This window comes from Callithrix jacchus, chromosome 8 (genome assembly GCF_049354715.1).
Source record: "Callithrix jacchus isolate 240 chromosome 8, calJac240_pri, whole genome shotgun sequence".
NCBI classification, from domain to species: domain Eukaryota; kingdom Metazoa; phylum Chordata; class Mammalia; order Primates; family Cebidae; genus Callithrix; species Callithrix jacchus.
This window is the reverse complement of record NC_133509.1, coordinates 87,123,252-87,150,225: the sequence shown is the minus strand read 5'-3', so window position 1 is coordinate 87,150,225 and position 26,974 is coordinate 87,123,252. Positions and strand designations below refer to the sequence as shown.

Sequence of the window (26,974 nt, the reverse complement as noted above, 5' to 3'; positions counted from 1 at the left end):
AAATGCAAACTGTGACATCAAGCATTCAAAATGTGTAGAAAAGAATGGAGTTAATGTGTACAGAATTCTGTGTTTCTTTTCTCTTCTTTTTGTGATCAAAGTAAAGTTGTTATGAATCTTGAATAAACTGTTATAACTACAAAATATTTTTTGTAAGCCTCATGGTAACCACAAAGCAAAAATCTGCAACACACACTAAAAGTAAAAACAATAGATTAAAACATACTGCCAGAAAAATCACTTAACCACAAAGGAAGACAGTAAAAAAGAAGAAAGGAAAAGAAGCGTTAGAAAACAAGTAACAGAATGGCAGTAAGTCCTGACCTATTGATAATAACATAGCGTAAATGGATTAAACTAATTAAAAGATACAGAGTGGCTGAATGGATTAAAAAAACAAGATCTAACTATATGTTGCATACAAGAAAATCACTTCACCTGTAAAGACACACACAAACTGAAAGTAAGGAGACAGAAAAAGATATTCCATGGAAATGGAAACCAAAAAAGGAGTAGGAAGAGCTATATTCATATCAGATAAAATAGACTTTCTTTTTCTTTTCTTTTTCTCTTTTTTTGAGACAGTCTCACTCTGTTGCCCAGCCTGGAGTGCACTGGTGTGATCTCAGCTCATTGCAACCTCCACCTCCTGTGCTCAAGCAATTCTTGTGCCTCAGCCTTCCAAGCAGCTGGGATTACAGGCATGCACCACCATGCCCAGATAATTTTTGTATTTTTAGTAGAGACGAGGTTTCACCACGTTGGCCAGGCTGGTCTTGAACTCCTAAGCCAAGCCATCTGCCCACTCAGCCTCCCGAAGTACTGGGATTATAGGTGTAAGCCACTGCACTTGGCCAGATAAAACAGATTTTAAGTCAAAAATTGTAAAGAGAAAAAGGTCAATAGACGAAGTTGTCAATTGAGCAAGAAGACATAAGAATAGTAAATACATGCACATCAAACACCAGAACACCCAAATATATGAAGCAAATAATATTAGTAATGTTAAAGAGAGAGATAAACTGCAATACAGTAGCAGTAGGGGACTTCAATATCCCATTGTTAGCAACAGACAGATCATCCAGGTGAAAAATCAACAAAGAAACGTTGGAGTTAAATTATACTCTAAACCAACTAGCCCTAACAGACATCCATGAAACATTTCATCCAACTGCTGCAGAATACATATTTTTCTTATCAGTACCAAAAACATTCTCCAGAATAAACTATCACAAAATAAGCCTCAACAAATTAAACAAAGTGAAATCATATCAATATCTTTTCTGGCTACAACAGAATAAAACTAGAAATTAGTAACAGGAGGAACTTCTGAACTGTAAAAATACATGGAAATTAAACAACATCTTCCTGAATGATTGATGGCTCAATGAATAAGATAACAAGAAAATTTAAACGTTTCTTGAAAAAAACAAAAACGGAAACACAACATACCAGAAGCTATAGGATACAGCAAATGCAGTAGCAAGAGAGAAGTTCATAGCAATAAATGCCTCCATCAAAAAAACAGAAAGACTTCAAACAAACAATCTAATGATGCACCTCAAGGAACTAGAGAAGCAAGAGCAAGCCAAAGCCAAAATTAGTAGAAGGGAATAAATAATGAAGATTAAAGCAGAAATAAGTGAAATTGAGACTTTAAAAAGTACAGAAGAAGAACAAAACAAAAAATGTGTTTTTCGAAAAGATAAATCAACAAACTTTTAGCTAGACTAAGAAAAAGAGAAGACCCAAATAACTAAAACCAGGGATGAAAAGGGGAACAATACCAACCTGGGCAACATAGATCCTGTCTACAAAAAATTAAAAAAATTGGCTGGGTGTGGTGGGACATGTCTATAGACCCAGCCTTGGGAGTCTGAGGTGGGAGATCACTTGAGCCTAGGAGGTCGAGGCTGTGGTGAGCTGAGATCCCACCATTGCCCACTCCAGTCTGGGTGACACAGCAAGACCCTGTCTCAAAGTAAATAAATAAATTAAATTAAAAGATAAAAGCAGTGTTCACGTAAAAGAAAAAAGAAAAAGGGAAATATTATAATAGATACCATAGAAACGCAAGAAATAATTAGAGATTATTATGAACTACATGCCAACAAATTGGAAAACCTGCAAGAAAAAGGTAAGTTCCTGAACACAAATAACCTACCATGATTGAATGATGAAGAAAACCTGAACAGACCAATAATGAGTAAGAATTTACAGTAATAAAGTCTCCCATCAAAGAAAAGCCCAGGACCTTATGGCCTTACAACTAAATTCTACCAAAAGTTTAAAGAAGAACTAATACCAACTCTGCTCAAATGATTTCAAAAAATTGAGGAGGAGGGAATACTTCCAAACCCAGTTCTATGAGGCCAGCATTAATTACCCTGATACCAAAACCAGACAAAGACACAAAAAACAACAAAAAACGCTATAGGCCAACATCTCTGATCAACATAGATGCAAACACCCTTGACAAAACACTGGCAAACAGAATTCAACAACATACTGAAAAGATCATTCACCATGATCAAGTGGATTCATCCCAGGAATGCAAGGATGGTTCCATGTACACAAATCAACAAATGTGATATACTGCAGCAACAGAAGCAAATAAAAAAAACATTTGTTCATTTCAACAGATGCTTAAAAAGCATTCAATAAAATTCAACATCCTTTCATGATAAAAGCTCTCAAAAAATACAGTACAGAACATACCTCAACAAGATAAAGTCTAAATATAATAAACACACAGCTGATATTATACTGAATGGGGAAAAACTGAAAGTGTTTCCACTAAAACCTGGAACAACATAAGGATGCCCTCTTTTACCACTTACATGCAACATAGTACTTGAAGTCTAAGCCAGAGCAGTTAGGCAACAGAAAGAAATAAAGGGCAACCAGACTGAAAAGGAAGACATCAAATTAATCCATGTTACAGATGACATGATCTCATATTTTGAAAAACTTAAAGACTCCACAAAAAAACTATTAGAAATGATAAATGATCAATAAAGTTGAAGGATACAAAGTCGACATACAAAAATCAGCAATGTTTCTATATGCTAACAGTGATCAATTTGAAAAAGAAATCAAGAAATCAATCTTCTTTATAACAGCTACCAAAAAATGCCTCCTAATAAATTAAACATAAGAAGTAAAAGATCTCTACAATGAAAACTATGAAATATTGAAGAAATTAAAGAGGACACAAAAAGTGGAAAGACATCCCATGCTCATGAATTGGAAGAATCAATATTGTGAAAATTCTTTTTAAAAAAATATTGTGAAAATTTCTATACTAACCAAAGTGATCTACAGATTCAATGTAATCTCTGTCAAAATACTGATTACATTCTTCACAGAAATAGAAAAAAAATCCTAAAATTGGTATGAAACTACAAAAGACCCTGAATAGCTAAAGCAATCCTGGGTAAAAAGAATTAAATTGGAAGCATCACAATATTTGATTTTAAATTATACTGCAAAGCTACAGTATCCAAAACAGCATGGGACTGGCATAAAAACAGACACACAGACCAGTGAAACAGAACAGAGAACCCAGAAATAAATCTACACACTTACGGTCGACTTATTTTTGACAAAGTTGTCAAGAGCATACACTGGGGGGAAGTCACAATCTCAATAAATGCTGCTGGGAAAATTGGATATTCATATGCAGAAGAATTAGCCCCATCTTTCACCATGTACAAAAATCAACTCAAAATGTATTAAAAACATAAATGTAAGACCTAAAACTATGAAAGTACAGAAGAAAACATCGGAGAAATGCTCCAGGACCTTCATATGGGCAAGTATTTTTTGGGTAAGACCTCAAAAGCAAAAGTAATGAAAGTAGTAATAGTCAAATAGGATTACATCAGGCTAAAAAGCTCCTGCGCAGCAAAGGAAACAGTTAACCAAGTGAAGTGACAACCTACAGAATGGGAGTAAATATTTACAAGTTATCCTTCTGACGAGGGATTAATAACCAGAATATATAAGGAACTCAAACAATCAATAGCAAAAAGATAGTCAAACTAAAAATGGGCACAATACCTGAACAGATATCTCTACAAAAACAGTCATACAAATGGTCAACAGTTAAATGAAAAAACTCAACATCACCAATCATCAGGGAAATGCATATCAAAACCACAATGGGTTTTCATTTCACTCCAGTTAGAATGGTTATCATCAAAAAGACAAAAAACAAGTGCTGGCAGAGATGTGGAGAAAGGTGAATGCTTGTACACTGTTGATGGGAATGTAAAGTAGGACAACTGTTATGAAAAACAGTATGAGGCTGGGCACAGTGGCTCATGCCTGTAATCCCAGCACTTTAGGGGGTTGAGGTGGGTGGATCACTTCAGGTCAGGAGTTTGAGAGCAGCCTGGCCAACATAGTGAAACCCCATTAATTAAACTAAAATTAATTAAAGGCTGGGTGTGGTGGCTCATGCCTGTAATCCCAGCACTTTGGGAGGATGAGGTGGGCAGATCACCTGAGGTCCAGAGTTCGAGACCAGCCTGGCCAATATGTCGAAACCCCATCTCTATTAAAAACACAAAAATTAGCCAGGCGTGTTGGTGGGTGCCTGTAGTTCCAGCTACTTGGGAGGCTGAGGCAGGAGAATTGCTTGAACCCAGGAAGCAGAGTTGCAGAGAGCCGAGATTGTGCCACTGCACTCCAGCCTGGGCGACAGAACAAGACTTTGTGTCAAAAACCAAACAAAACCCAAAAAACAAACGAACAAAATTAGCCAGGTGTGGTGGTGGGCACCTGTAATCCCAGCTATTCAGGAGGCTGAGGCAGGAGAATTACTTGAACCTGGGAGGTACAGTTTGCAGTGAGCTAAGAGTGTGTCACTATACACCAGCCTGGGCAACAGACTGAGATTCTGTCTCAAAAACAAACCAACCAACCCAAAAAACAGTATGGAAGTTCCTTGAAAAACTAAAAATAGAACTACCATATGATCCAGAAATCTCACTGCTAGGTAGATATCCAAGAGAAAGGAAATCACTATGTCAAAGAGACAGCTGCAACTCCTTTATTTATTGTTGCACTATTCATTTTAGTCAAGATATGGAATCAACCTAAGTGTCCATCAACATATAGATGAATGAATAAATAAAATGTGGTATATGTATACAATGAACCATTACATGGGCATAAAAAGAATGAAATCCTGTCATTTGAAGCAACATGGATGGACCTGGAGTTCATTATGTTAAGTAAAATAAGCCAGGCACAGAAAGACAAATATACTTGCCCTTACTCATGTGGAAGCTAAAAAAATTGATCTCATGGAGGTACAGTAGAATGATGGTTATGAGAGGCGGAAAAAGGAAGAGTGGTAGGGGAGGATGAAGAGAAGTTGGTTGATGAGTACAAAAATACAGTTGGATAGAAGGAATAAGTTCTAGTATTCAACTGTTCATTATGGAAATTATAGTGAATAACAATTTATTATATGTTTCAAAATAACTAGAAAGAACTGTAATGTTCCCAACACAAAGAAAATATAAATGTTTGAGGCAATGATATCCCAATTACTCTGATTTGATTATTATATATTGTTTACATGTAGCAAAATATCACAAGTACCCCCAAAATATGTACAATTGACATGTCAGTTAAAAAATAGAAAAAAATTAGATTGCACATAAAAATCCCACCTTGTATAAACTGTTAAGTGCCCCAATAGAAATAAATAAAATTTGAAGATAATTCAGATAGTGGGAGTTATTTCCAAATTTTATTTTGGAGTTGGGGGAGAGGGATCAAATTGAGTTCATAAAAAGGGGAAAGTTTAAGTGAGGTCTTTAAAGTTGGATAAGATATGAACAATCTGGTAGAGATGTGTAGGAGGAGGAAGGCTGTTCCTGCTTAATAAAACAGCCTAAGGATATAGAGATAGAGGGCATACTGTGTGTGTGTCATTTGGAAATAAGAAAGGCAAGACTGGTTGAGACAAATTACAGAGGATCTTATTATCACAGAACATGAAAAGGAAGGAAGGAGTAATAAAAAGAGGATGACAGAAAACCAAAAGCCTGAACTTTAAGGAAATGCTCTTAGGACAGCAAGAAACAGGGTCAGTTTAATGGTGAAAAAGTACCAAAGGTATTGAGAGAGAGAGAGAGAGAAAAAAAAAAAGAAAGTTAAAGAGGTAGATGTTAACACTTGTTCACTGAATAAAAGGAATGATTATTACTGTACACTTCTACAGAACTCAAAAGCCAAAAATGAGTCTAGTGATTTTACAAGTGGAACATGAAAGCAAGATGACGTGTTTTTTTTTTTTTTGAGATGCAGTTTTGATTTTGTTGCCCAGGTTGGAGTGCAGTGGTGTGATATTGGCTCACTGACACCTCTGCCTTCTGGATTCAAGTGATTCTCCTGCCTCAGCCTCCTGAGTAGCTGGGACTACAGGCGCATGCCACCACACCCGGCTAATTTTTGCATTTTTAGTAGAGAGGAGGTTTTACCATGTTGGCCAGGGTGGTCTCGATCTCTTGACCTCATGATCTGCCTGTCTGCCTCGACCTCCCAAAGTGCTGGGATTACAAGTGTGAGCTACCTCGCCCAGCCAACATGCTCTTGGAATACAGAAGTTTATAATCTAGTTAGGAAGATTGGGAACTACTTAACATTACAATATTAACAAATCATCTAGTATGTCATCTACTTTTATAGGTGAATATGACTAAACATGTATATCTGTAGTATTCCTGGATAATTCTGAATCCATGCAGCTTTTAAATTTAAAACTTTAAATAACAATAAGTGAATACCTTTCATATGAGAGCAAGGGAACAGTGTTGGAATAATTCTGGAGGATTTAGTAAATGAAATTTTCTTCTCAGATTGGTGACTTTATTCAGAGTATTATCTATTTCAAAGCAAGTAAAAAACCAAATTTAGCAATACACTAAGTATCTAGAGAAGAAGACTTGAAATTCAACATCTGTTTATGCTTTATCCCTAGACAAGCAAGAGGTATGAATTCTATAGTGATGTTAGTATCCTGAGTAAAGATGCCATTGCTCCTACCAATAGATTATGAACCATAACAGTGACAGTTTTATTCTTAACAGTCAAACCGAAGGCCCGAATTAGCTAGAATATTTAAATGTTTGAAAGAAACTGGAATAGAAATTTAATAAAATAATTTTCCAGGTAAGATTAATAGGTTTGAAAGTCTGATTTTCTTTATCTTTTCTTTCTCTCTTTATATATATACATATATACATATATATACACACATATAGTATTTTCTCCAGCATTCCACTGAAATATGTTTTTAAAGTAAAATTAAAATCTCTGACTACATTTAAAGTACAAGTTGGTTGCCATATATTTAATTATAGTACCTTACTTTACCAGGACTATATTAAGAACAATGACAATATAGTAGCCTAAAAATATTTGAGGACTGTTTTAATTGGCTAACGTACTACCTCAATTTATTATTTATGAATAGGCAATGATGTCAACTTAAAGCAAGAAAGCAAGCTCTTCTGTGAAAGTGATTGTAAAAATGTTTGTATGTACATACCCACACCCCAATATCCACATATCTACCCCTCACACTCAATGCCACACATAAACTGTGATGACCAATTTCTACTCAACCACATGGTCAATCAACAATGGTAGAATAGAAACTTCCAAGTTTCTTTGTGATGGGTTAGTATCTGGCTTCTGTTTGTTGATCCAAAGTGTAAGGAAAGGAGATGCAAGGCATTTACAAATTTTGCTACACAATTAGTTGTTTCAAGTATCATACAGACTTCATATTATTGGGTGAAGTTAACATTTTCTTAGCTTTATACAAATAAAAACAACTTTTACCTATATGACATCTTAATATTGTTAATCCCGCCACCCTTACTGGGCAAAATCTTAAGATGATAGTGTGGCTTTATATTATAGACTATTTTTGATCCATTCATATATATTTGATTTATTTCATGTGATGAGCCTCCAATGCAGAGTCACAGAAAATACAATATGCTTATTATATTATTTCATTTCTTTAAACCGTTATTTAGTAAGGACCAAATACTCAATAACTTTAACTTTCTAGTGATTATTGTTTCATGCTCAAAGTGTAACTGTCATTCAGGATATTTTTTAAAAAAGCAATATGCCTGTAGTCTCAGCTACTTGGGAGGATGATGCAGAAGATCACTTGAGCCCAAAAGCTCAAGGCTGTACTGCACAATAATTACGTCTGTGAATAGCTACTGCACTCCAGCCTGAGTAATAGGGCGAGACCCCATTTCAAATAAAATAGCAATTTAAACTTTCCATTAAAATGTGATTTGTAGGATAAGAATTTGAAATTAGATGTTTAAGTGCCCATTTAAGAAATATACTTACCTTTGATTCGAGGTAGACATTTGCTGACGACATTTTTGCAATTTTGCATATGTAACTAACTAAACAGATGGCACAAAGAATAAACAGGCTATCATTAATTAATGCTCGAACAAACACAGTCCATTTCAACTGATTTTCTGGGACATCTCCATGAACTAGCATTGCACAAGTCAAGTTCACCACTAAAAAGACAAGGCTTGCCAATATAAAGCCCAAATGCAGTAGAATTCTGAAAGAAAAAAAGTATATTAGATAGTTATATAACGAATCAGAAATTAAATTCTGAATTAGTGTGTTACTTTAGGTACAATAATTCCTTCAGTTTGAAATGTTTATAATTTCATTAAAAGGAATTTTAATAATCTATCAGAGTTATTTGAGCTATCTTTGCTGTTATAAAATTAGTGTCTAGATTATTTAAGAATGGCATAGATTTTTAAGCATTTATTCAGAAATAGTCTCATGTTGACTTGAACTAAGTTGTCTCTACCAGGAATGAGATAGGACTCTTTTAACACTATTTCAAGTAATACTGAATTTTTCATTTTTATAACTATTAAACATTTTTTCATTAACCTTTCCATTCCAAGAATTATCAGGCTTTTATAATGTACCTGGAAATTAATATACTGTATCTAAATTTATATTGATTACCTAACATTTATTTTAAGAGTTAGTCTAGGCGTGGCAGCTCACAACTGTAATCTCAGAACTTTGGGAGGTAGAAGTGGGCAGATCACTTGAGGTCAGGAGTTTGAGACCAGCCTGGGCAACATGGTGAAACCCCACCTCTACTAACAATACAAAAATTAGCTGGGTGTGGTGGGACACGCCTGTAGTTCCAGCTACTCAGAAGCCTGAGGCACAGAATCACTTGAACCCAGGAGGTGGAGGTAGCAGTGAGCCAAGATAGCACCACTGCACTGCAGCCTGGGTGAGAGAGCAGACTGCCTTAAAAAAAAAAATTTAAGAGTTAAAGAAAGTATGTTTTAAGCAATATTCCTCATGAACTTCTGATTATAGCAAACAATACTTTCAAACTTGACTAAAGAAGAACATACCGTATAGGTAAAGTTTCAAGCACTCATCAATACCTCACATTCTTATAAAGTTGCATATTTACTGTGGATATAGAGCAACTCTGCACATGAAATCCTTAACCTTTTCCCCCTAAGAAAAGTTAGGCTACTTCATAACAACTCTTCAGTTAAGGTTGCTATCTGTATCAAGAAGCAGTAACAACCGTCTGTACGAATGTAATCCCAGTTCAAACACATTTATACTCCCAAATTAAATACATATGATGCTGAAATTTATCTGGCTTCCTGATCTATTGGGTCATTTCAGTAGTGGAAATCATAAAGTAGCTGCCTTTGGAAATGGTTTAAATGAGGTAAACTGAAGGTAATGTACAATCTGTAACAAGCAAACTAAAGTGTTTAGTATACATGCAAAGCACAAAGATTTTAGTTTTAAAAGGTAGTATTTTAAAGTTCTCTCAGATTAAATAATAAAAATAATTACATAGTTTGAAACCCAAAAAGGAACTTGAAATTACCGATATATCCAGATAATTAGAGGACTTTAGAAAACTAAAGCAGAGAGAGGGTACATGAGTTGCACAGTCAGCAAGTTAGTGAGAAACTCCAATCTCCTGACTCCACAGCTTAGAAATCTTGCTTTTGAGATTGATCAGTACTGAAATATTACTTATTTCACAGAACATTCTCACCCCAAACAGCATAATCTAAGTTTGGCAAAAGTGGACCCTACTGAAATTAGATATGACATTTCAAACAAGACAGGGACAGAGCAGCAAAAAATCAAAAGCCAAAACAAACAAAATATATTAGCAGTATGGTATGGCTGCAGGGAGAGAAATGTGGGCTACTCAATTTACTTTCTTTGAGCCAATCTAACAACTTGATTTTTATAAAACCATAAAGGTGCTCTCAACAACCACTCCCTTCTACAATGAGTTGTTGACTATACAAAAAAATTATATCATTTAGATAATAAGCCTTAATATTAATGAATTAATACTTTAGATCTTTTAGATAGAAATTCAGATACTCATAAAACTTACTTGTGTTTGTCAAGTTCAGTGGCACATCTGACTTTACATATAACCTATAAAGAGAATGTAAAAAGAAAGTTTTGAAAATGTGTAATGTAGAATTCTTACATATATTCTGATTTTGTGTTTTAAAGTGCTACAACTATAAATAATATATAGTAAGCAAAGTTCAAATGTTAATGGTTAAACTACCATAGACTAAAAGACAAGTTTCCATAGGCTTAAAACAATAAACAAGTAACTTTCTTTGTTATCAACATAAACTTACATTTCTGTCTTTAAAGATTTAAACAAAATTAATTCAGCTTAAACATTTATTGAACTTTTATTATGAGGCAAACACTGTGCTGAATGGCTTGCCACCTATCTTAAACTTCATTATATTAGTCATGTTTTATTCTAAAATGGAACTTCTAGATTAAATATTAATATGGCTGAGTGTTCTCCCAAGATTATTTTCTTCTATATGAAATGAAGTAGTAAAGGGAAATGAGGTACCAAAAGTGAACACAAAGATAATGAGCATATATCATATTTAGTAAACTTTCTTCTTTAACAAAGCCTTACAAAAGGCAGGTGTTCAGACACTTGTTGAATAAAGTTAGGCAGGCAAGTAAACAGAAACTGAAATAAAGATGGTATATTCTGAGAACATAGTATGAAGGATCTCAAGTCCTTCTGGTGAACTTGAACTTATTCTTTAGACAATGGGAAGATATTATACATCTATTCCAAAATATGGAATTCCACTAATCTGACATTAATGTATAGTCTGCTACAGAGGAACTACAAAATAAAAGTAGAAAGACCAGTTACAGGACTATGAAAGTAGAGTATAAACTTTGGGGACCTGGAAAGAAAGAAGAAAATATATTATGAAGAAAAATAGCATAGGTACATGGTAACATACTGATTTCATTCAAACATTTACCGAGTACCTGTCATACACCACACTCTATGAAAGTTGGCATGGATTCATAAACATGACCATGGTTTCTGCTCTGCAGGAGCTCAGAATATGGAAGCCCAGATAAACCATCTATTTTGATACATTGTTATAACAAATGCAAAATATGCTATCACAAAATCTAGGAAGAGAAAAAGACTAATTCACTCCAAGAAAGGGTATGTGGTAAAGGTAATAACTGTTTGGAGCCTCAGGGAGGACTTCTCATAACATGTGAGCCAACTTATGAAGAGTAAATTTGTGTTAGGCAGGCGAATCATCGGGTAAAGACAGAAGCCTAGGCATCTACTCATAACTACTGTACAGCCATGTGTTGCTTAATGACAGAGATATGTTCTGAGAAATGCATTGTTACAAATGCACAATTTGTCAGTGTACAAACATTACAGAGTATACATACACAAACCTAGATGGTATAGCCAACTATATACCTAGACCATATGGTATATAGTCTATACTCCTAGGCTACAAACCTGTACAGCATGTTACTGCTCTACCAAATGCTATATGTAAGTATAACATGATGGTAAGTATTTGTGTATCTAAACATCAAAAATATACAGTAAAAAACATAATATAAAAGATAAAAAATGGTGCACCCGTATAGGGCACTTAATATGAATGCAGCTTACAGGGCTGGAAGTTGCTCTGGGTGAGTCAATGAGTGAATGGTGAGTGAATGTGAAGTCCTGGGATATTACTGTATGCCACTGCAGACTTTAAAAACTTTATACATTTATGTTATACTACATTTTAAAAAACTGAAACTAAATTAACCTTAGCTTTTAACTTTACACACTTTTTAACTTTACACACTTTTTAACTTTTTGACTCTTTAATAACACTTGGCTTAAAACACAAATACATTATACAGCTGTACAAAAATATTTTCTTTCTTCATATCCTTATTCAATAAGCCTTTTTTTCTATTATAAAATGTTTTCATTTTTTACTTTTTGAACTTTTTTCTTAAAATCTAAGACAATAAATACACACATTAGCCAAGGCCTACATAGGGTCAGGATCATCCATCACTGTCTTCTAACTCCACATCTTGTGCCACTGGAAGGTGTTCAGAGGCAACAACAGGCTTGAAGCCGTCATTGCCTATGGTAACAATGTCTTCTTCTGGAATACTTCCTGAAGGACCTATGTGAGGCTATTTTTCAGTTAACTTTTTTTTAATAAGTAGAAATGCATTCTAAAAATAACAAATATATAAACCAGTAATATAATCATTTATTATCCAGAATTATATACTGTACATAACTGTATGTGCTATACTTTTATACCACTTGCAGCACACCTTTGTTTACACTAGCTTCACCATAAACATGTGAGTAATGCATTGTGTTATGATGTCACAATGGCTACGTCACTAGATTATCGGAATTTTTCAGCTTCATTATAATCTTATGGGACCACTGTTGTATGTGTGGTGAGTCACTGACTGAAATACTGCTATGTGGTGCCTGACTGTGTTTTGGTAACAGTACTACCATCTACCAGAAGCTGAATGTGATGAAGCAGTCTAAAATAGTATACTATTAGTCTCTAATACTACATATTAAGTCTTAGATGCATCCATTTTCGCCATCTGCACCATCACAGTGGATTATTACAACAGCCTTTTAATTGATTCCTCTACCTTCATTCTTAATTCTATCCACCTCTTCAGATGGTAACTGTTCATTTGACTACTTTTTAAAACTCCCCCCTCCGTACATGACTTATTTTTAATTTTCAAAACTGTGGTAAAACAGAACCTAAAACTTACCATTTTACCATTTTTTAGTGTATGGTTCAGTGGCATTAAGCACATTCACACTGTTGTGCAACCATCACCTTTATCCATCTTCAGAACCTTTTCATCTTCCCACAGTCAAACTCTATACCCATTCATTAAACAATAACTCACCATTCCCTCCTCCTCCAGGCTCTGGCAACCATCTCTCTACTTTCTGTCCTTATGAATTTGACTACTATATATACCTCATATAAGCAGATTAATACAATATTTGTCCTTTTGTGACTTTCATTTAGCACAATGTCTTCAAGGTAGCATTATGTCAGAATGTCCTTCCTTTTTAAGGCTGAATAATATTCCATTGCATGTATACACCACATTTTGTTTATCCATTCATCCACCAATGCACACTTAGACAGACCCTACTTTTGGCTATTGTCAATGCTGCTGCTGTGAACATCACTGTTCTATACGTGATTTTCAAATAATCATTTGAGAGCAAGTTGTATGACACTCCTTTGCCCTAAGTACTTCAATGTATACTTCTTTAAAAATGAAAATTCTCCTACGTAACCACAGTATAATTACAGAAATAAAACTGAGTATGTATACTATCACGTAATTTGCAGACCTTATTCATATTTTTCCAATCATTCCAATAAAATCCTTTATGGAAATAATATCCAGAATTATGCATTATGTACAGATTTAATGTATATTTAGTCTCTTTTAATCTTCACTTCTTTCCTTTGTCTTTCATGATATTCACAGTCAGGCTGGTCTCTCTAACTCCAGACCTCTGGTGATCTGCCCACCTCTGCCCGCAAAGTGCAGGGATTACAAATGTGAGCTACCGCGCCTGGCCGGAACTTCTTTTAAAAAAGTACATCTGATCAACCACAGTGGCTCATCCTTGTAATCCCCGCACTTTGGGAGGCCCAGGCAGACAGATCATGAGGTCAAGAGATTTGAGACCATCCTGCCAACATGGTGAAACTTTGTCTCTACTAAAAATACAAAAATTAGCTGGGTGTGGTGGTGCGTGCTTTAGTCCCAGCTACTCGGGAGGCTAAGGCAGGAGAATTGCTTAAGCCAGAGAGTCGAAAGTGGCAGTGAGCTGAGATTGTGCCACTGCACTCCAGCCTAGAGACAGAGTGAGACTGCATCTCAAAAAAAGAAAAAGTACATCTGATTACACTATTCCAGAAAAAAGCCCATACATTTTTAATACAGAAAAGATCTTTTATTGTCTAGCTCCACCTTCCCATCCTTCCTTTTAGCCCCACCTTCAAGCTTACGGTTTGGTCAGTCTGAATTATTATTTCATTTTACTTTTTATTGAAGGTGTCTGACTCTGTTTCCCAGGTGTAGCACACTGGCACGATCTTGGCTCACTGCAACATCTGCCCTCAAGGTTCAAGTGATTCTCCTGCCTCAGTGTCCCCAGTAGGTGGGATTACAGGTGTGTGTCACCTTGCCCAGTTAATTTTTGTATTTTTTGTGGAGATGGGGTTTCACCATACTGGCCAGTCTGGTCTCAAACTCCTGACCTCAAATGATCTGCCCACTTCAGCCTCCCAAAGTGCTGGGATTATAGGTACGAGCCACTGCATCTGGCCTGGTTATTATGAATTATTTACAACTCTTCAAGTAAGTGGTTTAATTTCCTATCTCTGTGCCTTTGTACATATTTTTACTTTGCTTAGATTATGCTTTTGTGGCCAGATAACAAATTCCAACTCATCCTTCCAGATATTACTAGAATGTCATTCTTTTTTCTTCTTTTTTGAGATTGAGTTTTGCTCTTGCTGCCCAGGCTGGAGTACAATGGCACAATCTCAGCTCTCCGCAACCTCCACTTCCTAGGTTCAAGTGATTGTCCTGCCTCAGCCTCCCAAGTAGTTGGGATTACACCTGGATATTTTTGTATTTTTAGTAGAGATGGGGTTTCTCCAAGTTCGTCAGACTGGTCTCAAACTGCCGACCTCGGGTGATCCATCTGCCTCAGCCTCCCAAAGTGCTGGGATTACAGGCATGAGCTACTGTGCCCAGTCTAGAATGTCATTCTTTATATTGTTAGGTTAAGTGTCTTAGGGAGAGAGCAAACCTTTCTATTCTTGCATTATTAATCACAATCTATATAGTATTTATTTACATATTTATTTATCTCTTAAGAAAGGCCATAACTTACTCAGATATATAGCCCTAATGCCTCCCATAATGCCTGGTTCACAGTAGGTTTTCAGAGAGTGTTTGAATAAATGTGCAGTGAATTCAGATCAAAGAAAGTACTTTCGTATGGTAGTGTGGTGTGGGAGAGTGTGGGAAACGGCAGAAGTTGAAGCTGGAGGCAAGCAGTCATCAAATCATGGAAGCTTTGTATAAAATGCTGAAGAATTAGGCTGGCTACAAACTCTGTAATATGAATCTATGTTTGAATGATTTCTTAAGTGACAGTGTAGAAAATGCATTAAAAGTGGGGCAAACAATTCCAGTTAAAAGACTGTTGAATTTAAGTGAGCTACCTCAACTATATTCTCAGGTTTCAAATCTAAACAACTGATTGAATGAGGGCCTCACAAAAAATTTAAAAGCCAGGTCATGAAATATATTGTTATATTTAAAGTTTATTACATCTAGGCAGAAACAAAGACAATAGGTGAGTTTTGCAATATAAGAAGGAAATTACAGTCACCTACAGGGGCAACAGCTGAAACGCAGTAGAATACATTTGAGGGAACAAGTGTAGAATGTGAGTCAACCTGTGATATGTTCACATTTAATAGTCAGAATTAGAAAGCACAAGAGTAAAGAAAAGGGAGATGGGCAGAGGGGAGAAACAAGAATCCGACTAGTCATAGAAAACAGCAGAGTAGTTTAGAGTTAAAAGGAAGAAAGTAGAGCCACTGTTAAATTTTACAAAAAGTCAGAAATGATTAAGAAAAGACCATTTAACTGAGTGAATGGTATGTCACTGGTACCTTGCAGAGAATAGTTTTCAGCAGAATGAGAGCAGATGTGCAAGAAGTTGATCGGAAGTAAGACAACAGAGGCAGTGAGTATAGACTGAGAGATATTTGAAGCTAAGAGAAACCTGGGAAAATCTGTGTTGGAAGATAATTCTCTATGAACATCTCATGTTTTTGCATGGTCTAGATCTTCTGATTCTGAGCAAAGGGGTTTGCATGACAAACATCCTTGAATGCAAGAGTGTTTGCCTTAAGGTCAGAAGGAACATTCCTGACTAGTATAATAAAGATAGAGAACATTGCCCTCCCTGAAGACATTCCATGATAGTAAAGTCTCCCTCTCTCTCAGTGAAGATTTGCTTACACTAGAGTAAATGTCTATCTCTGTCTCTTTTTTTTTATTTCAGGGTTTCTCTCCTGTAGCATTGCCCACTGCATTTGCCGGTAACATCTGTCCTTTCACAGTGCTTCGCTATGAATTTGAGGGCTTAGAGACCCACAGCAAAAAGACATCGTTTTGTTGCTGCTTTTGCCATGAGTGATAAACGGTCTTTTCCTCTGACTCATGGGTGTGTGTTTTCTTCTTTTTTTTTTTTTGAGACTGAGTCTCCCTCTATCACCCAGGCTGGAGTGCAGTGGCACGATCTCGGCTCACTGCAACCTTTGCCTCCCAGGTTCAAGTGATTCTTGTGCTCAGCCTCTTCAGTAGCGGGGATTGCAGGTTCCCACCACCATGCCCAGCTAATTTTTGTATTTTCAGTAGAGATGGGGTTTCATCATGTTGGCCAGGTTGGTCTCAAACTCCTGATCTCAAGTGATCCACCCTCTCTGGCCTCACAAAGTGCTGGGATTACAGGTGTGAGCCACTGCTCCTGGCCTGGGTCTTGAGTTTTCTGTCAGTATATGTACATAAAACAATAGCAGGCTAATCTGTTAAATTTCAAGTAGAGTAAAAGACTCTTCATGGTTGAAGATTTAGCAATCTGTTGGTCAGAAATTGACTAAATAGAGGGTGAAGCAGAAGATGGAGAGTGAAGAGACAGCAAGAGAAAGAGAGAGAGAGATTGAGAGTTAGTTGAATTGTTAGGAAGGCTCTAGACAGAAGAGGCATGTTAGTACTGAAAAAGAAGACACTTTTGAGTCAACACAGAAGAAAAAAAAATTAAAGAAAAACTTGGAGGTCTGCACAGAAAATTTAAAATAATTTACAAACCAGCTCTTTATTAAAATTAAAAATGTGGATATAGTATGGATTCTGATATTTTGATATAGAGAAGAAGGATGAAACAATTTGGCAGAAGGATTCTATTTTTTTCTAGGAAAGCAGGAGGCAAGGTCACCTCTTGTGAAAAATATTAGATTTAAGCACCAGAATATGAAAAACATTTGGAATACATGAATAGAAAGGTTATAAAAGAATATACTGAGAAATAGCAAGGTCCAGTTAAAGTTAAGCATTTGATAGTAGATACAATTAGTAAGGTTTCCTGATTTTAAAATGGAAACAATCTAATAGAAAAAAAATGGGCCACATTCCAGGGGCTCATGCCTGAAATCTCAGCATCTTGGGAGGGTGAGGTAAGAGGATTGCTTGAGGCCAGTAGTTTGAGACCAACCTGGTCAGCATAGCAAGGTTCTGTCTCTGCAATACATACATGCATACACATATACATAAATAGAACTATAACCACACTTACAGTCCTAGCTACTCAGAAGGCTAAGGCAGAAGATGTCTTCGGCCCAGGAGTTCGAGGCTGCAGTGAGTTATAATCACACCACTGCACTCCGGCCTGGGCAACAGAGCGAGATCCTGTCAAAGTTGTCAGAATTAAAGTGGAGTCACTTATGCCAAATCCAAAGAAAGGGAGTCAGGAGGTCATAAAGGAGGAGTCTTATACACATTTCTATATTAAAAATGATTACAAGGATTCTCTGAAGACCACAATCTTGTACAAAAGTCACTGTAACCCTTATACAAAGAATACTTCTGTGAGGACATCTATCCAGCAACTGCCTATTCAGCCTTGGATGACACCACCCTTGTTATTAATCCTTGTGGCAATGGTTAACCATTTCAAAACAACTATGCAACCTTTTGAATTTTGCCTTTAAAAGTTTCCCCTTGCCTCGATCTTCCCAAATATGCACATGATCCAGCTTAGCACATATAACCTGGATTATAATCATGCTCCTCATTCCTGAATAAACTTACTGTCTTTGGAGAATCTGTTATTTTAGGTTGACACATTACAAAAAGTTCAAATAACTAGGATGCATTTTTTCAAGTAGTAATTTAGAATTGGAAAATGTGAGCACTATTGTAGAGGAAGAGCTTACTCTGGTGAATGAATAAGTTTGGCACAGCAAAAAATTAAGGGATGAGGAATACTAGAATGGAGTGGGGAGAACAGAAGAGAGAAAGTGACTAAAAGTTAGGATGAGGGTAAAACACAGATAAAAGAATAAATTCAATATATATAAGAGATAAGAGAAGACACTGGTCAGAAAGAATAGCTCAGATTTTAAGAGCTGATCCACAGTGTGGTCATGCTACTGGGTGGCTCAAATAGAAATGGAGGGTTTTAGAGCTGTAAGAAACCACTGAATTGAGACATTAGATGGGTTATCAATAAGGGCTTTGAGAAAGATCATATATCACAGGAGACCAGGCAAGAAGGAAGAAAGTGCTGATTCATCCAGGAAGATGGAAGTTACTATTACAGCCAATGATGACCTAATCAGATGGCACAGATTTCAGAGATGATAATGGTATAATATTAGTAAGTAGTATTAGGAAGTATAAAGTAGGCTGATCGTTTTTCCTACAAAAGGCATGAAATGTCATCTGAGAAAAGCTAGATTTCAGTGACGGCATCTAAAAGGATAACATGAAGAAAAGAATCAGGACAGGATGAGAGGGATAATCCATAAAATTACAGGTCATGAGATAATGGGTGTGAGAGTGAGTTGAGCTGGATGAGAAAAAAAATAAAGGTCAGCTACCATCTCAGATTTGCAGAACATGTTCCAATGCATTATATAAGGATAACCAGGTGCTCAAATCACATTTAGATTATAGTAGGCTTAAACACAATGATCTGCTCTTAATAGATTCCAAGTATATTATAGAATATAGCTAACAGGACATGATCATGAGTTAAAAAAATTAGTAATATAAAAAAAAATCAAGCAGTTATATATCATTTGTTAAGATAGTGAAGTAATTTATAAAACAATAAACACATGCTTTATATAGTTTTTTTGAAGGTAAGAATGGTAAATAATGTGTCTAAATGACTTATCAATGTCAAATTATGTTTGATGGGCCATATCTTTCCAGATCTTTCTTAATACCAAAAAACTGGATAAATGGGTGATTTATAAAAGAATATTATTCTTTATGAAAGTATAAAGAATTTTAAGGGCTAAAAGATATCAAATATTTTCTATCATATAATCTATTTTTATCCCATAAACAGACTAGCAGATCCTCATTTAGAAAATATTAATTTAGGATTTTTAAATTTTTGAAGATTTAAAATAATGTTTTTACTAGCATACTCAAATTTTATTTTGTTAAATTTAACCTATATACAAGTGATTTGAAGTAATTTTCTCATTTTATTATTTATTATTATTATTGTTGGAGACAGAGTCTTACTGTGTTGCCCAGGCTGGAGTGCAATGGCGTGATCTCAGCACACTGCCACATCCATTTCCTGGGTTCAAGTCATTCTCCCACCTCAGCCTCCCAAGTAGCTGAGATTACAGGTGCACACCACTACACCCAGCTAATATTTGTATTTGTACTAGAGACTAGGTTTCGCCATGTTGGCTAGTCTGGTCTCGAACTCCTTACCTCAGGTAAGGCGTTACCTGCCCGCCTCTGCCTCCCAAAGTGCTGGGATTGTAGGGGTAAGCCACTGTGCCTGGCCAGATATTTCCATTTTACAATGCAGACTTATATGTCTCCTTTCTTAGTTCTTCAAATAAAGAGAATATGAGTACTGTAAATATATTTTGTGATTGTTATCTCTTGTAATAATACAAATATCCCAAGATTTGCAGAATGTGCAATGATATGAAATGTTATGTCCCCTGAAAACTCATGTTGAAATACTAACCCCCAATATGACAGTATTAGGAGGTAGAGCCTTTGGGAGCTGCTAGGTCATGAGGATGCACTCCTCATTAATGGGATTAATATCACTGTAAGAGAGAGCCCAGAGATTCCTCAGCTTTTACAACATGTGAGGACGTAGTGGGAAGGCACTGTCTGTGAACCAGAAAGTGGGTCCTTATCAGACACTGAATCTATTGGCACCTTGACCTGAAACTTCCCAGCCTCCAGAGTGATGAGAAATAAATTTCTGTTGTTTACAAACTATGCAGTTTATGATATTTTATTACAGCAGCCTGAAGACTAAGCAGACTAAGACAGGAGGGTTACACTGGAGCTGTGTATCGTTTATTTTCACCCATGACATGTAGACCATGTTGCTTTGAAGACAGTAGGTAATGAATACTTATAGAACAGATGCTTTTCTATGGAATTTATTTTTGTCTATTAATTTTCCCTCTTTTGTTGCTCTGAAATAAAAACTTTATTGGAAAGCATATCTAATATACAATTTGAAACTGATGCAAAAATGAATTGTGGTAAATTTAACCTGAAGTGAAGAGTTAGGCATACATATCCAATTAAGTAGATAATTTTCACAGAAGCAGTTATCCAATTTCCATATCAATTGTTTCAGTTCCTATAGAGAGTAGTGCACCATTCCCAAGCTTACCATTGCCACTGCCTGCATTTAAAACATGAAGCATTTAGCTACTTTAGCCATAAACTGAATATTTTTTTTTTTTTGAGACTGAATCTAACTCTGTTGCTCAGGCTGGAGTGCAGTGGTGCAATCTCAGCTCACTGTAATCAGTGGTGCAATCTCAGCTCACTGTAATCTGTCTCCCGGCTTCAAGTGATTCTCCTGCCTCAGCTTCCCAAGTAGCTGGAATTACAGGTGTGCGTCACCACACCTGCCTAGTTTTTTTATTTTTAGTAGAAAAGGGATCTCCATGTTGGCCAGCCTGGTCTTGAACTCCTGACCACAGGTGATCTGCCTGCCTCGGCCTCCCAAATTACTAAGATTACAAGTGTGAGCTATCATGCTCGGCCAGATGTTCACTTTCAATGCCTATCATGTTGCTAGGAACTTTTTTTTTTTTGAGGAGTCTTGCTTGGGTCATCCAGGCTGGAGTGCAATAGCGCAATCTTGGCTCACTGCAACCTCCGCCGCCCAGTTTTAAACGATTCTCCTGCCTCAGCCTTCTGAGTAGCTGGGATTACAGGCACCTGCCACCACGTCCAGCTAATTTTTTTTGTACTTTTTAGCGGAGACAGTGTTTCGCCATGTTGGCCAGGCTCAAACTCCTGACCTCAGGAGATCCACCTGCCTTGGTCTCCCAAAGTGCTGGGATTACAGGCATGAGCCATCGTGCCTGTCCAGTAACTTTTACCTACTTAAAAAAAAAAAAAATATATATATATATACACACACACACACACACACACACACACATATACGTGTGTGTATATATACACATACATATACATTTTGTCTAAAAATATATTTATATCTATTTAATATAAATATATAAATATATTCTATATAAGTTTAAATGTCAAATCGTAAAAATATTAAATATTTTAAATATATATTTAGTGAATATATCTACTTTTATATATATATATATTTACAGCAGCCTATTCTTGTTTCTAGAATTCAGTATCTTCTTGCATCTCTTTTAGGGTCTTAATACCCTAATGCTTAAAAAACTTTTTCTTTTAGACTCTTCTCTCTGCTTAGTCTGATTTCTTCTAAGCTACTTAAAAATTGGAATGGTTAAATTTACAATCAAATGAATTTTGATAATTCAGTTAAATTTGATTATTCAAATAAATATTGAACATCCATATCTAATTTTGTTTCAACTTGAAATTCTACTAAAATAATAGTAAAGGGATTTTCATGAAAGGTAGAAGCCCATAAATTTGAGTAGAATAGAAAAGACTGCAATAACAAATGCTGGAAGCCGGAAAGCAGATGGGTGTATGTGCAGAAAAAAGTTTACATGGCAGGCTCGAGATTTCTATCCTTAGAAAGAGTGCTTATAAAGTTGACCTGTGGCTGCATCTGGAAATTTGGCTTTCAGGAGGATTCCTACCATTCCTTAAATGATTTGTGTTTCACTTTACCTAAAGCTTTTGTGCAAATAATATACTGAATACCTGTTTTCTTTCTTGGAATCTTGAAATTTGGTATTTGTTAGGTAAAGGGTTCTTACATGACCAGCTCCCAATAAAAAATCTTGGGCACTGAGTTTCAAATGATCTGTAGTATACACCATTTCATATGTGTTGTTATACCTCACTGCTGAATGAATTAAGCACATCCTGTGTAACTCCACTGGGAGAGGACTCTTGGAAGTTTGTGTCTAGTTTATTCCAGGCTTTACTCTATGTGTCTTTTCCCTCTGATTTTACTCCATGTCCTTTCACTGTAATAAACTGTAACCATGGGTTTTAACAATTGTGAATCCTAACAAATCATCAAGGTTGAAGGTGGCCTTAGGGACACCCAACACAATGTATGATTACCCAAGAAATCCCAAGCTAGTAGTGAGAAGGGTTGAGAACAACCTGATTTTGGAATCTTCAAAAGGTACGAGGAGAATCAGGTACCAATCAGAGAGAACTGAGAAGTGGGGGTGGCTAAAATAGGGGTAGATAAAAGTTGTTTAAGAGGAGTTAAATCTCTCTCTCCCTATCCATAGCCTGGGCAAATGCCTCTTCTTCATCCTGACAGGTATCTGGCTATTTATTCTCTGGAGAGGCCATCAAAAAGCCTTTGGCCTAAAGTATGAACGTTAAATGCCAGGCACAGTTGATAGTTTGGCACTATACCAAAAACAGAGATGACTGGTATGCGTCAAGCACAACACTCTTCCACCCCAACACTCTTCCCCAGCCAAGTTCTCAAAATGCTGGAGTGGCCCTTTACTCTTTGAAAGATTATTTTTCCCCCACTGAGGAATCTCAGCAGCCCAAGAAAGATCTAAACATACTAGCAACAGGGATTCTGTAAAAATTGTTTCAGCCAGATCACCCTACAGTGAAACTCAAAGTGTACATACCCACAAGCTCAGAATTTCTACTCTTTTTTTTTGTAGGGGAACGGAGTCTCACTCTGTTGCCCAGGCTGTAGTGCAGTGGCACGATCTCAGCTCACTGCAACCTCTGCCTCTTGGGTTCAAGTGATTTGCTTCAGCCTCCTGAGTAGCTGGACTAAAGGCACGTGCCACCACACCTGGCTAATTTTTGTATTTTTAGTAGAGATGAGGTTTTGCCACGCTGGTCTTGAACTCCTGATCTCAGGTGCTCAGGTGATCTGCCCACCTCAGCCTCCCAACGTGTTGGGATTACAGGTGTGAGCCACCAAGCCCAGCCTCCATTCTTAATTATGAGCAGATAGCCAAGGATAACCAGATAGCTCAAAAGTCTTTAATAAAAGATAAAACCAAACAAATAAAAATCAAAATATGGATTTAAAAACTAAAACAAGGAAACTATCCTTAATAAACTCAAGGAGAGTAGAAAAGATATTGAGCTTATAAAACAAAAACATGATGCTGCTAATAAAAAAATCAAATAAAAAGGAGCTTATAGAAGGGAATTGCATATGCTAGTAGAAATTTTAAAAAGTCAAAAGTAGGGCTGGAAATTGGGAAACTTCCCCAAAAAGTGGAGGAAAAAGACAGATGCAAAATAGGAGAGAAAAGAAAAGGATCCATTTAAAAGTCTAACATCCAAATGTTAAGAGCCCCAGAAAAAGAAACAAAGAAGGGGAGAAAATCAAGTTAAAAATACAAGAATGTCTCCCTAAACTAAAAAATACATGTTAATAAGTTGAAGGGACTTGTTCAATACCCAGCAAAATGGATAGAGAATACACCCATTTGAAGATACATCACTGTGAAATTTCAGAAACTAGAATCAAAGAATATCCTATTATTTTCAGAAAGGAAAAAACAAGTCACATAAATAATTAAAAATTAGAATGGTATAGAGATGCTCATAGTAGTCTCTGATAATCTTTGTATTTCTGTGGTATCAGTTGTAATGTCACCTTTATTGCTTTTTTTTTCTTTCAGACAGGGTCTCACTCCGTCACCCAGGCTGGAGTGCAGTGGCACGATCTCAGCTTACTGTAACCTCCACCTCCCAGGCTTAAGTGATCCTCCCACCTCAGCCTCAGTAGCTGGGACTTACAGGCACATGCTACCATGCCCAACTTTTTTTTTTTTTTTTTTTTTTTTTTTTTTTTTGTAGAGACAGTGTTTGGCTATGTTGCCTAGGCTAGTCTCAAACTCCTGGGTTCAAGCGATCTGCCTGCCTCAGCCTCCCAAAGTGCTGGGATTACATGCGTGAGCCACTGTGTCCTTAAATTTATCTGATTTTAAAGATAAAATCAGATCTTTATATATGGTTTCTGATTGTTATTTGAGTCCTCTCTTTTTGTTGGACTACTAATTTTGTTTATCTTTGCCAAGAATCAACTTTTCATTTCATTGGTCCTGTGTGTGTGTATACATCTGGTCTCAATTTCATTCAGTTCCGTCCTTTTTTCTATTACCTTTGGATTTTGTTTGTTCTTGTTTTTCTAGTTCCTTGAGGTGTGACATTATGCTGCTAATTTGAAATGTCTTTTTTATGTAGGCATTTAACACTATAAACTTCCCTTTTAGCACTGATTTTGCTGTATCCCAGAGGTTTTAGTATGTTGTATCTCCATTTTCACTCATCTCAAAAAATATTTTCATTTTGCCTTGATTTCACTGTTTACCCAAAGATCATTAAGGATCAGATGTTTAATTTCCATGTATGTATATAGTATTTATTTATTTACTTATTTATTGATTTTTGAGATGGAGTCTCACTCTGTTGCCCAGGCTGGCATACAATGGCGCAAACTTGGCTCACCGCAACCTCCACCATCCGGCTTCAAGCGATTCTCCTGCTTCAGCCTCCCAAGTGGAGTAGCTGGGATTACAGGTGTGCGCCATCATGCTGGCTAATTTTTGTATATTTAGTAGTGATGGGGTTTCACCATATGGGTCAGGTCTCGAACTCCTGACCTCAAGTGATCCGCCTGCCTCAGCCTCCCAAAGTGCTGGGGTTACAGGTGTGAGCCACCACACCCAACCTATTTGCATAGTATTTAGATTTCCTATTAGTACTGATTTTTATTTTAATTTCACTGTGGTCTGAGAAGATGCTTAATATGATTTCCATTTTTAAAAACTTACTGAGACTCACCATGTGGCCCAGCATATGGTCAATTTTTGAGAATGTTCTACATGCAGATAAGAAGAATGTGTATTCTGTGGTTGTAGAGTAGAATGTTCTGTAAATGTCTATTAGGTTAATTTGGTCTGGAGTCCAATTTAAGTCCTGAGTTTATTTGTTGATTTTCTGCCTCTATTATGTGTCTAGTGACACAAGTGGGGTGAAGTCCTCCACTATTATTACATTGTTCTCTATTTTAGTAAAATTTTAATGGAAAACAATAAGATTTCTCAAAGAACTAAAAATGAAACTATAATTCCATTCAGCAATCCCATTATTGGGTATACACCTAAAGGGAAAGAAATTCTTCTATCAAAAAGACACTTTCACTCCTATGTTTACCACAGCACTAAGCATAAAGCAAAGATACAGAATCCACCTAAGTGTCTATCAATGGATGATTAGATTAAAATGTGGTATATATGGATCATTGACTACTACTGAGCTATGAAAAGTATGAAATTCTGTCATTTGCAGCAACATGGATGGAATTGGAGGCCTTTATCCTAAATGAAATAACTCAGAAACAGAAAGTCAAATATCGGTGGTCGCACTTATAAGTGGAAGCTAAACAAAGGGCACACATGTAGAATAGTCTGCCTGATAAGAGTGTCTTTCTTTATCTATGGCCTTGGGCCATTCCAAATAGTTTATGCTAACAATGTGAGTTATGGTGCAGCCTTGGGCCACATAGTTTCAGTTTGACCTTTGGAGAGTCTGGAGACGGAGTAAAGTTAGCCATGTGGATGCTCCACGGCTATATGACTGACCTCCAATAAAAACCCTGAACAACATAGCTCAGGTAAAATTCCTGGTGAAACACTAAGCTCTATCTATAAGACTGCACTAGGAGAAGATAACTGAAAGGTTGTCATGATGTCTCCTGGACTAAGAGAAATCTTAGAGATTTAGTTCAGTAACTTAATTTTATAGACAACAAAGTCAAGCTTTAGAGATTAAAGTTGACTGTCCTGGAACACACAGAAGAAATTGAATAGGATCAAAACGCAGATGTCCTGACTCCTAAATCAAGGCTCATAGACATCTTGGTTTTCTTTGACGTATTTGTACATTTTGATCTTTATATGGTATAGTTTAATTCTCCCAATTAATATATCTTCTAAAGTGAAAAATATTGCTTTATTAATGTGTCATCTATATCACAGCAACTAGTTATTAGTTGTTCAAAATCTGCAGAATTAATGTGCCCAAGAAAAAGTATTCAGAAATCCAATCTGTTTAGTAAAATGTAATAACTGAGCAGTTTAACACCTCCATTTTGTGCTGTTTTGCAGATTGTTAAGTACCTTTACATGCCTCTGACTTAACTAAAAATAAAAATTTTTAAATTTTATTTTCATTTGTAATGAGACATGGCCTTGCTCTGTCACCCAAGCTGGAATGTAGTGGCATAATC

General features: G+C 36.3%; 1 protein-coding gene across 2 annotated transcripts in view; it reads right to left on the bottom strand.

The window, feature by feature from the left end:
* The window catches only part of GPR137C (G protein-coupled receptor 137C), an 83,269-nt gene that overhangs the window by 33,985 nt on the left and 22,310 nt on the right, over positions 1 to 26,974 (bottom strand). For both annotated transcript variants that reach the window (XM_002753908.6, XM_054239944.2), the window contains exons 2-3: positions 10,481 to 10,524; positions 8,395 to 8,623 (exon numbers count right to left, since the gene is read on the bottom strand). In XM_002753908.6, coding sequence (XP_002753954.1) covers positions 8,395 to 8,623; positions 10,481 to 10,524 — 273 coding nt within the window. The remainder of the gene's footprint in view (positions 1 to 8,394; positions 8,624 to 10,480; positions 10,525 to 26,974) is intronic.